Below are 14,379 nucleotides of genomic sequence, written 5' to 3' on the forward strand. Positions count from 1 at the left end.
AAGGAGAAGGGCGGGATATAAATTTAAATATAATAAAAAAATATAATAATCTGTGGATGCTCATGTTTCCACCCTTTTAGTCTTATGATAATCCTGCCCTGAGTGAGGGACAATGACTTGGTCCAGTGGTTCTCAAATTTTTCTTCGCCACAGACCCCCTTTAAATATCTTTTGTGGCCACAGACCATGACCACGAACCAAGACTTAACTCGAGATTTAAATCATAACATTTCTTCAAGCCTTCATGGACCCCGTGATGACATCACGGCCTCCCAGGGGTCCAGAGACCACAGGTTAAGATCACCAGCAGAGCAATAATGGAGAAACCTTCTCCATGTAATTCATAATCTGCTATAACAGAGATCACCAACCTTTTCATGCTGGTGGCCCAGAGGGAAAGGGAGCAGCTGGGAAATTTGCACCTGTACACGTGCGCGCAAACAGGGCCTCACGCACCCGCATGGTGCTAGTGGCCCCGTTTGCACTAACTGCCACCAGCCCTGCGTGCATGTGCAAATGGGGCCGCAGGCGCTAGCGCAAGTGGGGTTGAATGCGCGCACACACGTGCGTGCCCTGGCTAGCCTATCCCATGGCCCGATGGACAGTAGGCCATGGCCCGGTAGTGGGGCACAGCCCATAGGTTGGGGACCCCTGTGCTATAACACACTGACATATTATCTCAAGGGCTGGAAACTTATGATCCTGAATCTCAGTTCCCAGCCTCCCCCCTTTTTTGTCATTGATGAATGGGAGTCGTAGGAAAATACATTTTCTGCCTCTGCCTATTTTAACGCAAAATGGAACACAAATGATATTTAAAAATAATTTGATCTTTCCTATGTTTGTATTGTTTTACAATATTTGTTTTTTTTAATAAAATAATTACTGTAATATATCTAATTAAATGTCTAACGTACTGTAGGTCCTGGGGGTCCAACTCTTCCAGCAGATCCAGGAAAACCTGTAGCACCCTAGAAATAAACAAACATACTTGGGACCTAGCAAACATTATGTACTATGTTGACAAACATTCTTTATAGTATATTGTATTACACATCATGTTTGAAATATACTATGGTGCTAAGAAAGTGATAAACATCCCAATCAAAATAAAAGCTAGAATTTTACTCATAGGAACTTTACTCAATCAACTTACAGGGGGTCCTTTTGTACCGCGGCCTCCTTTGAGTCCATGAACCCCAGGGGGGCCCTGAATGGGAATAAGAAAAAGAAGATTAATATTCAGTTGCCCCCCCAAAATGATAGGAAGCAGTGTTTTATTTCAATGAGATTTTTACTTACTGGTGGACCATGAGATCCTGAAAGACCTTGAGGTCCTGGGGATCCAGCATCTCCTTTCTGCCCAGGCTCCCCAGGTTCACCTTTGACACCAGGTTGACCATCAGGACCCTAGAAACATTCAGAGAAATGAGCAATCCAGTTCTTTTATCTATTCCAACCTTATGTTATGAATATTATTTTTAAGTGATAAAAATGTTATTTTTTTAAAAAGGCCCAGCATATGCCTTGTGTTTAAGAATGTTGCAACATAGTTCAAGGCCTTCTTCTCTGAAATCACAGGTTCAAAAAAAAACAAAAGTTCAAAGAAGCTGCACACCTGAGGGCCAGCAAATCCCACTGGGCCAGTTGGGCCATTTTCACCACGGGAACCCTAGCAGAAAAAAAGAGAGAAAGAAAATGGGTTCCAAAAGAATGTTAAAAATATACATTTGAGGACACAAGATGCCATTTTTTACGATGTAACTTCAGCAGTTCATGATTTGTTCTGGTAAAAAATAAGCTGACTATATGCTAGGTACATCTCCAGAATATGTTTCGCAGAAGCAACTAATAGCACCAGTAAACATACACCCATACACACACACACACACACACACACACACACACACACACACACACACACACACACACACATATATATATATATATATATATATATATATATATATATATATATATATATATAATTATATTAAAAATGTGATCCCTGGGTGTATCCATATCTAAAATCAATAAATAAACGTGAGCACCAGGAAATACAATAAAATAATTTAATGCTAAAATACCTAATAAAAATGCCTAGCTTTCGTCGGCATCTGCCGACATCATCAGGGCTTACGATGCCGGTCAGTGGGAGAGTCCCTCTTATAGGGGACTCAGCCACATCTGGCCCGATGACGAGATCAAAGAGTCGCGCACATACCCTGGCCAATCTATAAGAGGGACTCTCCCACTGACTGGCATCGTAAGCCCTGATGATGTCGGCAGATGCCGACGAAAGCTAGGCGTTTTTATTAGGTATTATAGCATTAAATTATTTTATTGTACTCCCTGGTGCTCACGTTTATTTATTGATTTTAGATATATATATATATATATATATATAATCTCCTTAATATATTTAAATGTTTTAATGACCACTACCATCTATAAATGTTAGAACAGGAAATCTGATTCTTCCCAAGAATATATCGTATGTAGAATTATGATGCTTTAATATATAATTTAATTGATGCAAACTATCCAACAATTTTTAAATACACTTATATTCAAAATGGGTTGTTCTGTTATAAATTCATAGGCAGCCTTTTTTTTTCAATTATCAGTTTTATGGAAAGAGAAGAGAGAAAGTGAGAAAGAATGAGTGGAAAATAGAAAAAGCAGTGAAAAAAATTGCCATTATGCATAACAATACCAATATCCAACTTATCAAAATACAGACAATAAGATTCTTTACTTACAGGATTTCCACGAGAGCCGGCAGGGCCAACTAAACCTCGAGGACCAGGTTCACCCTTAAATTAAAAAAGTCTATGAGATATTATCATACATAGTCCTGAAGGGTTATACTATAACATAATAAACCCCCCGCATAGTTGATAGTTCCACTAACTGTTTTACCTTTTCACCAGCCGGACCTGCAGGGCCATTTGGGCCTAATGGACCTGGGAGTCCCTAGGAGACAATCATAATTCCAGTAAGACAAGCAATCTTTCATGGTTTGTACAAGCTCTTATTTATATTTTCCTTTCTTCAGAAAAGGACGCCAAGCTGGTCCACTGATATTTATAAGGTTAGACATATACTAGAGTAAGAGCTAAGAACCCTAATAAATCAGAGCAAAACTTTATTTGGAATGGAATTTGGTGCCTTCCAAGCATTTATAGCAGACATGTCAAACTCGTGACGTCACATGATGTCGTGCAATGTATTGGGACTGTTTTGCCATTGCCGGCAATGGGGTGGGTGCGGCTTCCACGGGACGCATCCGGACCTCGGGCCGGCAGTTTGACACCCCTGATTTATAGCACATGAGCTCCTCCCACAAATTAGTTCTGGTTTACTAACACTTGATAGCAAAAACATGCTGCAATGCACTATTAGCTATAAACTCTCATTAAGACCCAGCACTATTAGCAGAAAAAAAGAGGACTTTCCACTTACTCTGGCCCCATCATTGCCGGCTGTGCCTTCACCTCCTTTTTCTCCTATGCTGCCCTGAAAAAAGCATAAGGCAAACTCAAATCCTTAACAAATAATTGTATGAAGATGTAAGGTTGTGTAGAAAACAAAAAATTCCTCCTACAGGAAAGAGAAGTCACAGATATTTCTAAAAAGCTTACCCGATCACCCTTGGGGCCAGGTGTTCCAGCCAGGCCTCTCTCTCCAGGCATTCCCTGAAGACCAGGAGGACCTTGATCCCCAGATGTTCCTGAGGGGCCTGGATTACCCTGAAACAAAATGAAAAGGAAGTTAAAGGGCAGGACAAAATTTTGAGGGAGGAAACCAATTTGTGGGCCTCTCTGTCTCTCTATTGGACCGACCCTCCTTGTATTTTCTAGGTGGGTGCATTTCCCCATGTCTAAAACATATGAATGTCATGTTAGGATGTGCCATAAGGAATCACATTTCTCCTAAATTGAAAAATAGCTCAGATTTCTTCAACTTGTGAGCCATCAAAATACAGCTCATCAGCCAGAAATGGCAATGCAATGGTGTTATATACAGTACTGGCCAAAATTGTGGAAACCTTTTGGGAAAAGTATATTTTTGAGGTTTGATGGCTAATAACACCACTTTTTTTGGGTGGGGGAGTAGTACCATAAAATTATATATCAATGGAAAGATAATTTAACCAAGAATGTAATGCAACAAAGTTTGTTCAATTATCTGTACTGTATTCTATGAAAAGTTATAGCCAAATAACCAGAAGAAGGAAGCACAACATGCTTAGGTTGATATCAGGTAGCTTTCCTTCATCTGTTTGTAGCCAATGAGCATGAGTGTTTAGAGAGCCAATCAGGTGTCATCTTGTTTTGGCAATGAGCCAATCAGATCACAGTAGATTCAGTTATTGATGTCATGTATTGAAGCTGAGAGGAGGACATTTGTCAGTGTATTATGTGATCGCTATCAAGTTGGTTGGGTTTTTTTGTGTTCTTTTATTTAGTGAGCTTGTAAAACGTAATAAAATTAAAGTAATGGTGCAAAGAGTTGACTAGTTGCCCAGAAAGTGATGTAAAATAGTATTGTTAAGTGAACAAGGCTACAGTTATAAAGAAATTAGAAGAAAAATTGGTGGAAACTTAACCAAAGGAGGCATTTCTACTGTACACTTTTCCCAAAAGGTTTCCACAATTTTGGCCACTACTGTAAACTGTGGATCAACAAATGCTTTGTTGTCTGAATGTGGTTGTTCAACAGAGCTATTTCAGAATAGGTTTTATGAGATCTCAATTAGATCTGTCTGCTAAAAGGTGTAAAAAATGTTGTGAGTTCACCTAATTCAGAATCACAAACCTGGTTTTTTTTGTCAAGGTATGTATAAATGTGAGCTCTTTCCCTTCATTTTAGCTCTTTTATTATCAAAATAAAATCGGGAGCAAATGTTATGTGAAATAAATCCACAGGAAAAGGATTGTAATACATCAAAACATCATCACTTATATAATCTCATTGATATATTCTTTAGAGAAACTCTATTCTGATTAATGTATGTTCTCCATACTAGTAAATAAGCAAAAAACCCTAATTCTGCTTTATTCTTCTCTTTATTCCTCTTAATTTATTTTAAATTAAAAGTCAATGCCTCTCTGCCTTCTGGCAACTGGATTTATCTCTTTTCTGCAATGCAAGCTTCATATTATGATTAAACTAAAACAATTCCTCCAGGACTAGCAGAGCTTAACCGCTAAATAGCATAACTGCATGGCCTGAATGTAGTTGGATCTTTCTTGCTTTGTAAATCTTTTACAAAGAGAAAAGGAGTGAAACCAGTCTTGGCATAATCCCAGCTTGATTACTGAATTCATTTGATCTACACAGTGCTTTTTTTCTATAAAAAAACAAACAAACAAAAAAAAACAGGTGCCGGAACGTCATACAACCCGCCTTGCCTACCCTACAAGGTTCCATCCAAAAAAGGTGCCGGAACTCCGTTCTGGGCATTCTATGAGAAAAAAAAGCCCTGGATCTACACATACGCTAAGTACTATTTTGTACTGTATATATGTTAAAAGGAACATGTCAACCAGCCTAAAATAAAGTTAATGAGGTCCACAAGAGCCGTAACCTGTACAAAATTGATTTATTATAACTACTGATTTGTTCCTTGTATGGGCATCCACCTAGAAATTCCAGATTTGTTGGCTAGTCTCAGAAGGTAGAAAACATTCCAGAGAAAGACAATGGCAAACAACTTTTGTAACATTGTCAAAAAAAAACAAAACCACCTTCATGGAATCAGTTGTCAAAAGTCAAGCTCATTTTAAGAATGTCCATACCTCTGTTTTACTACTTGATTAGATGAACACTACTTTAAGCATTCTTCTGCATCATCCACTCTCTCTATATGGAGACAAATGGTGCGTGCAGATATGCATACCCACTTATAGTATACTGTATATGGACGCTGCTTACCTTTGGACCATCAGGACCTTGACCACCAGCCATTCCCTTTTCCCCCTGAAGGCCAGGTGATCCTGGGTTTCCTCTTTCACCGGGATGGCCACGCTCTCCCTGGAAATAGCATTTAAAATAATTTAGTGCTTTTAAATGTAATAGATGATGCTTCCATCAAAAAAGAGATTACTCATTCCATATATATTAGAAATGAATTCTATAAAAAAAAGTTAAAAGATGAACCTGCTGACATTGGCAATATTTTTTTTTTACAGAATATTAAAAACTGCCCTTCCTCTTTAAGGGATAGCGATCTGATGGCCTTTATATATTTTGAATTTCAACTTGAATTCACCCAGTTATGGATCAAAATACTGGAGAGCAGCAGGTTGCCTGGAGATGCTATCTTTGCAGATTTTTGTACAATGATCTCACATATCATATAAACCTAATAGTTTCTCTTAATTGCTATAGGTTTTATAGGTGTTGTTACTCATTAAAACTGCAACATATCACATGGTTGTAGATACTGCTGGGGTGTCCTCTGATGAACTTTCATCTCTGGAGCTAAGTGGGTCTGCATCAAACTAATACCTAAATGGCAAGCACCTAAAAATTACATATGCAATGCGATGTACACAGCACTGAAATATGTAAAGCACTAAAGCGTGCTGGCGCAGTGGTTAGAATGAAGTATTGCAGGCTGACTCACTGCTCACTGCCAGGAGTTCGATTCTCACTGGCTCAAGATTGACTCAGCCTTTCACCCTTCCTAGGTCAGTAAAATGAGGACCCAGATTGTTGAGGGCAATTTGCTGGCTCTGTAAACCACTTAGAAAGGGCTGTAAAGCTCTCTGAAGTGGTATATAAGTCTAAGTGTTATTGGTATAAGCTAAGCATACTGAATAATAAACAGAAACAAACTGCTAACACAAGAGGTTCTAGAATCTGAGATAAAATAGAGTCCCACTGGAATGAAAAATCAAAGATTCAAAATAATTCGGACAAATGGACTCAAAGCCTGCACAATCTAACATTGCACAGGGACTTTTTTCTTCTTCTTCCTATCAGAGCACTGGGGAGAATGTGTATATTATAATGAATTCAAGCTGTAATATATACAACTTGCCCTTTAGGGATTTCTGCAACTCACTATTATAATATGCATGATTGCTTTTCTTCTAAAATTAATTTTAAAAATACTCTGAAAATTTGCTCTGAAAAAGTCATCATTAAGAAATCAAACTTACCCTTGGACCTAAGTGACCTAGAGCTCCGGAATCACCAGGAACACCCTAAGACAATTATTAAAAAGAAAGAAAGATTATTGCTAACTACCTACAGAAAGAAGAAGAGAGGGGGGGGGGGAGAGTATTAGGGACTCCTTATTGGTGATTGAAAAAATATAGCAACGATGCCAAATATAATAAGCTGAAGGTTCTTCTCACCCTGTTCCTCTTCATGAATACTGTATAAGACCAACTACACTGGCAACTTGCAAACAGTTATCCCTTACTTAGGATAAGGAATTGCAATGGGTAGAGAAAGAAAGGTAAAATCACAGACCTTCCAAAATTACAGCACAAAATCAGCAAGAGAAGTGACTAAGTGTAATAGCTCAAAAGTACTCTGATGATAGATAGATAGACAGACAGACAGACAGACAGACAGACAGACAGACAAGATTAGGCTTTGTTGGTACTGTGCATGTGTCACTTAAAAAGCCAAGCAACAAATTATGAAAGAGGGGATCCATGTTACTGACATATATTTATTAATGTCCCCATTAATAAAAGTTCCCAGTGCAATGGGAGCTTCTCCCTGGAAAATGTGCTATGACTTCAGTCTTAAAAAGAAAAGAAAAGCTGAGCAAGGTATGTAAGGGAGGTTAAGGAGGCAGGGCATTGCTAGATCAGTATCTAGCTAATGTTCTTCCATACTGTCAAAGAATTAAAGAGGAGAGTTCCTGAGATGACTGAGACATTTCTTGTTGCCCAGATGTCCTAGACATCCAAAGGCCCACAATGTCCCAAGCATGTCTTTCTAGAGAAGAGGGAGAGGCCTAAAATTTTTATGTGCAAGAAGCTGAACCACAAACACTCCCCACTTGCACCTCAGCTATATCTAGGAACAGCTACACAGGAAGCAAGCGCCTCATGGTGATTACTACATTGGGATTCTGGGGTTTCGCTCTTGGTTGCTGAAATATCTTCTTCCTTTATTCCTACAACCAGATGAATTCAGCACCTGGCATGCCTTGGTACCAAGTTAAGTAACTAAATTAAAAAGACCAACAAAAATGTCTTTTACTTGACATTTCCACTGTGGGAAGGAAGGAAGGAAGGAAGGAAGGATATGATATTTCAGATTTTTAATTACATTTTCTACTTTTCCCCATTAATCGGGACAAGTTTAATACATATTGTATACATTTGACATCCCATCCCCCACCCCCATGACAATATACATTCTCTCAAAAGCATCAAAACTTCTGAGGGGGGAAAAAACAGCTGTAGAAATATTTATTTATTTTATATATTCCATTTCTATGCTGCCCATCTTACTAATACAGTGACTTTGGCTGGCTTACACTATAATACAATGTTAAAAGTGCTAAAAACAATTATAGGATTGAATTAGTTAAAAATAGGCAAAATTAATCAACCAAGCAAAACCATTATAAAACAGTTACCTGATCACCTGGTTTTCCCCCTTCTCCTGGAGGGCCTGGGGTACCGGGTAAACCCTACAAGGAAATAAACCAAAAACAAATCATATGTGGTCAGCATATCTCTTGGACCGTATGTTGAAAATACTGCTCTGGTGGTATTTTAATTCGAGCACTAAGAATAATTCCTTAAGTAATCCAAAAACATGGTGGTCATTAGCCCTTAGATGGCTTATATTGAAAATTGATTTCAAAAAGACTCACCTGAAAGCCTGTAGGACCTGGAGGACCTTGCTCTCCTCTTTCTCCTGCCAGTCCCTATATAAAACAAATGTTTTTAAAATGATTTCACACGGTACCATATCTTGATGCAATAACAGAAAGATTTTGTTCTTTTCTATTGCTCCCTCAAACTTACTGCAGTTTGGCTGATAAAACGAGCTGCTAATATTGACATAGAGTTAAAAAGTTAATTTGACTTATTGCTTTATTTATTCAGACAGCTTCCCTTTTGAATCCATATGATTTTAGGTATTCATTTTGTTCTGCAGTTGTTATGACAAGTGATTAGGATTGGTTTTCCTTTTCTCTAAATCATTTTTTTTACATGTCAGCAGTTAATAGAACAAATAACATAAAACATCTGCATAGTCAGCATCAATGTCCTATGTTTCTGTTCAAAACAGAAAAATGAGTGTATCTTTTTCAATATTTCAGAGGAGGGCAGGGAATGTTCCTTTTTAACATTTTTAAAATATGTATGCTATCATTCATATGGCCATTCATATGGATGAAGTGAAGATTTCTTTGACAAAACAACTGAATAGCAAATTTTCTGCCTTTGTATTTCGGCAATGTGTGTTATCCTCCAATAGTTCTCTACCCCATCGTGAAGTATATCTCACCCTTCCCTCTTCCTACTACCATTCCTTTAAAAAAATGAATTTACCAAAGAAATTATCACGTATTTATAAGAATATACAGTATACACAGGACTCTTATTCTGTTGGGATTTCAGTGCCATTCAAAAGCATTAATTTTGAATAATATTCTTTCACACAAAAATGCTTAGATAGAACTTACATGGGGCCCAACAGGACCAGCGGGGCCAACTTCACCATCTTTACCAGGTGCTCCCTAAAATGGTATAATAAATAAAAATGATTAAGGTGCCATATACAGGTATAAACTCCTGCACTATAAATGCTATGGTTTAGAACTTTCTAACAAAAAAAAATTATACTTACCCTCTGCCCTGAGACACCAGCATTTCCTGCTTCTCCAGGTTTTCCAGGATCCCCCTATTTAAATATATCATTAATATATTATTCATAATATTATACAACTTGGTAAATATGGTCAAACTCTGAAGCACAATACTTACACTGCTCCCCTTTGGTCCAGGAAGACCCATGCTGCCTGGCTGGCCTCTAATTCCAATTGGACCTGCAGGGCCTGGCCGACCATCTTCTCCTGGAGCACCCTAAGGGAACATCAAGCATTTAATCTTGTGTGGGTGTGGGTGTATTTGTGTCTGTGTATAAAATTGGTTGCAGAATCATCAATGCAGAATGTAAACACATCAGTGAGGGATCTTTCAGGAAATAAAATTGTAAAGGTGGGAATATGTATCACAAAATGGTCAGCTTGCTTAATACTTCAAATGTTTCTTAGTCCATGGCTGTAAAACATACTGGGATAATAATCCCAAATACAAGTAATCCTTGATTTACAACAGTTCATTTAGTGACTGTTCAAAGTTACAACGGACCTGAAAAATGTGACTTATGACCGTTTTTCAGTTAGGACCTTTGCAGCATCCCCATTGTCACGTGATCAAAATTTAGATGTTTGGAAACTGGTTCATATTTAGCTCTGTTGCAGTGCCCTAAGGTCATGTGATCCCCTTTTGCAACCTTCTGACAAGCAAAGTCAATAGGGAAACCAGATTCACTTAACAACCAGGTTACTAACTTATCAACTGCAGTGATTCATTTAATAACTGTTGGCAAGAAAGGTTGTAAAATGGGGTAAAACTCAATTAACAAATGTCTCACTTAACAACATAAATTTTGGGGTCAATTGTGGCCATAAGTCAAGGACTACCTGTAAAATTAATTTCCATTAGCGGTTATATGAATACAGTGCTAATTACACTGGTACGCTCCCTCCACTTTAAGAAAAATAAGGATAAGGCTAGGAAATGTCCTTTGAATTATTTCAGCTCTATATACGATATCATTTATGTAACTCCACAGCACATGTTTTTATTCTAATAATACTCTTAAGTGTTTCTCAGAACTAAAAAAAGGATTAAAAGTATTCTCAGTAAATTACTGTTCCTATTCCAATATTGGTATCATTGTTCTAATACTGATTAATTATTTCTAGTATATTTGGACTGTAATGAACCCACACTTGACCTATACACCTTCTAATTTATATATAGAATTTAACATTTCACTTACATAGATGACATCAACATTAGAGTTGAATAAACTACTCAAACTGTTGGCATCGTGAAATATGATGAATCACACTATTGGGGTAACAGAACAAGAGACCCAGAAACCCTTTTCAAGCGGGGTATGCATGTATCTGAAACAAGGGGAAGAGGAACCGAAAGAAATAACTTTTGGAAATCTGATGTTCAAGGCCCCAGAGTAACAGTTTCCCTTTGCCATGTATTTGAATGTATGCATAAAAGGCAAAAAAAAGTGAAAAGATAAAAGGGATTGGGGAATTTAAATTTAGAACTGCTCACCCATTGTTATCCTGATAATGCCCTCAGGATTTGCCTCTGGCATTCAAAGATGCAAAATATTTGAATTTGGGTCTCTTTATATTTAATTTGCTCCCATAGCTAATGATATTACATCTTGGGCATGGCTACCAGCTAAAGTTAAATGTTAATTAGTTACATTAACATTTAATGTTAATGCAACTGAAGCTAAATGTTAATTAGTGTTCATTAACCTCACTTTGGTAAATTTATATCCAAAGTAACTATTAAAGAAGATTTAACTTTTGAAAATATTCCATATAAACAATTCTTCAACTGAAAGTACGTGATGTGGTTTAGTTTTGTTTTTTTTTACTTTCCAGTGAGTCTTGAATCCTGATGACATCCTGCAGTTTTATTGGTGATATCTTTTGGAAGTGGTTTTCACTTGCCAAAGTCACCAGATTGGCTTCCATGCCCAAGGCAAGACTAGAATTGGGGGGGGCCTTCTAATTTCCAGCTTGATGCCTTTATAAAGCCAGTCGCATGTCCTCCCTCACTAGTTTGGGTTCTGAGATAATACACCCCTTTTATTCTTACCCTCATGAGAATTGCTCTCTAAATTATCCTTGAGAGGGATAAAGAAGGAAAGCAAGAATAAGGATATCAAGAATCAATATCCCTTAGTGGAAGAAGAAATAAATAAGATCTATGATAAAATTAAGGAATTAGAATATATTTGGAAGGGATACCCAAACTGATAATGTTTGTACTTAAAGTTATTTTGATTATGGTAGTGTAAATTTATAAAGCTTTAAAAACAGGTTTAGGTTGAATAAATTTAAGCTATAATTGGATTATTTTAAATAAAATACGTTACTTAAGGGAAAAAGAGAGGGAATATTTGATGTATTGATTGAATTATGTATATATGTTTTGTCTGCAGATGTTTGACCACCCTAACACCACGGTGTGTCTTGAGTACTTTGTTTTAAAAATCAAAAAACCAATAAAACTTGTTTTTGGTTTTTTTTAAAAAAAAGAATCAATATCAGACTCAATTTCTTTGATATTTTTAGTCAAAGAGGCCTAGAGACAAGTCAATTAAATTCTGCCACAAATGTCTCAATTTACTTACCAAAGGACCAAGTTTCCCTTCTGGACCTGAGACCCCTGGATTCCCGGTCAGACCCTGTAAAAATAACGTATTACAAAACAATGCTATTTCTGGCACTCGGTTACCATTTTCATCCAAAAATTACATATATTCATAAGAACAAGTATTCAAGTTTATACTTTTTTATAGTCTCTGACATTTACAGTCCTGCATTTATTTCGACCTAAATGACATTAGTATTTGTACAGTGCACTCTCCTAAATTAACCAAGAGTTTTGACTTGTGGATGTGAATAGCCCCCTCTCCATTTTTTTAGAGACATGTTCAATCTGGATATATAGAGTAGGATGATTATTCTTTCTTTACCCTAGCACCTGGTAGACCAGGTTCACCCATGCGGCCAGGATCTCCTTGGCTTCCTTTAGGGCCTGAAGCCCCTGCAAGACCACGTTCCCCTTGAGCTCCCTGAAAAGGAAATCAAAAGCAAGACCATTCAGTGGCATTTCAGGTATAATTAGAAGGGTATGTTGGGGTGGAGGGGATTTCAAGGATATTTGGGTTTTATTTCAAAACAGTTTCTGAGCTACCCAATAACAGCTCTTACAGAACAATTTATTTCAGGCTGAGTTGCTACATCAAGGAAGCAAGATCAACCCAATAACAGCTCTTACAGAACAATTTATTTCAGGCTGAGTTGCTACATCAAGGAAGCAAGATCAATCAAAAGCAACATAAACAAATAGGGGTTTCTTGGCTAATTTCTAAATTCAAAATTTCCTCTCTTAAATCTCCAATGGCAGCATCCTTCCATCAGCTGAGGTACCCCTGGGAGTGTTTTTTTTTTTAAAAAATAGAAACTTTCTGAGGAGAAAAAATAGGGGATGACATTAAATTCCTTGTATGATGCTCTATTTTGCTTTTGATTACGCTTCCCGAGTGTACGTACCATTTTGATTACATTTCCCGAATATACGTACTATTAAAAAAGATTTTAATAATCTTTATACTCCTATTAACTCACCTTTGGTCCTGGCAAACCATCAGATCCCGGAAAGCCACGGTTGCCAGGTGGACCCTATGGAAACAAAGGCATGCTTTTTCATGGAGCAACATATATGATCCATGCTTGTGACATTTAAACTTCCCTTTACATTTAAAATACATTGTAGTTGGAGAAAAAACATTCAAAGAATAAAAAATGCCCAAGGATTACCAATATCCAATAGATACCCCCCCTCCGAATCTGAGAGATCCTGATGAGCCCATTTCTTATGAAATCTAAGTTTATCCAGCATCATTATCTATAACTGGCTATTATAATTTGTATAATCAAACATATATAAATATACAGTAGCATGGCGATAAGGGCTGCTCCTCCTAGTGGTGCTGCTGGATACTGCCTGCCCACCAGGGCAGTGCTGAGCTGAATACAGACCAAACCGACATCAGGCGGTTTGGTCTGTATAAAAACTCAGTTGAATCACTCAAGGAAGTTCAGATCCTATTAGTTCAAAAGTTAGTAACTATAGCAACAGATTCTGGGCTATCATTGGAAGAAGTTGATAATTGGATCCAAATTATTCAAAAACATCTATTTCCTGTGATGAATGATTACAGAAAAAGATAGAAAGGTGAGATATGCTATTTTTTCCTTATTCTTGAAGCCATACATGCCATTCAAAAAATTCTGATAAGATTTTCCTACAAAGCTTAGAAACCTTTGAAGAGACTAAAATCAAGGTCCAAACCATTGTTTTGCCACCATGGATGGACATCTTTTATTTATTTATTTATTTATTTATTTTTCCAACTTCTATGCCGCCCTTCTCCCCACGGGACTCAGGGCGGCTCACAGCATGTTAAAAAACAACACAAAAAACATTTCCCCTATAAAACCAATTAAAAACCAAATATATTTATGGCTGTGTCATTATTAAAATCTTTAAAAAA

At 37.3% G+C, this 14,379-nt stretch overlaps 1 protein-coding gene across 1 annotated transcript in view; it reads right to left on the reverse strand.

Moving 5' to 3' along the window:
• Positions 1-14,379, reverse strand: part of COL5A2 (collagen type V alpha 2 chain) — a 161,159-nt gene that overhangs the window by 22,145 nt on the left and 124,635 nt on the right. Inside the window, exons 24-41 of the mRNA XM_015817058.1 lie at positions 13,451-13,504; positions 12,796-12,894; positions 12,451-12,504; positions 9,975-10,073; positions 9,838-9,891; positions 9,674-9,727; positions 8,855-8,908; positions 8,615-8,668; positions 7,173-7,217; positions 5,941-6,039; positions 3,645-3,752; positions 3,466-3,519; positions 2,923-2,976; positions 2,763-2,816; positions 1,619-1,672; positions 1,303-1,410; positions 1,157-1,210; positions 918-971 (exon numbers count right to left, since the gene is read on the reverse strand). Coding sequence (XP_015672544.1) covers positions 918-971; positions 1,157-1,210; positions 1,303-1,410; positions 1,619-1,672; positions 2,763-2,816; positions 2,923-2,976; positions 3,466-3,519; positions 3,645-3,752; positions 5,941-6,039; positions 7,173-7,217; positions 8,615-8,668; positions 8,855-8,908; positions 9,674-9,727; positions 9,838-9,891; positions 9,975-10,073; positions 12,451-12,504; positions 12,796-12,894; positions 13,451-13,504 — 1,206 coding nt within the window. The remainder of the gene's footprint in view (positions 1-917; positions 972-1,156; positions 1,211-1,302; positions 1,411-1,618; positions 1,673-2,762; positions 2,817-2,922; positions 2,977-3,465; positions 3,520-3,644; positions 3,753-5,940; positions 6,040-7,172; positions 7,218-8,614; positions 8,669-8,854; positions 8,909-9,673; positions 9,728-9,837; positions 9,892-9,974; positions 10,074-12,450; positions 12,505-12,795; positions 12,895-13,450; positions 13,505-14,379) is intronic.

This window comes from Protobothrops mucrosquamatus, unplaced genomic scaffold (genome assembly GCF_001527695.2).
Source record: "Protobothrops mucrosquamatus isolate PMUCROS unplaced genomic scaffold, P.Mucros_1.0 scaffold_125, whole genome shotgun sequence".
NCBI lineage: Eukaryota > Metazoa > Chordata > Lepidosauria > Squamata > Viperidae > Protobothrops > Protobothrops mucrosquamatus.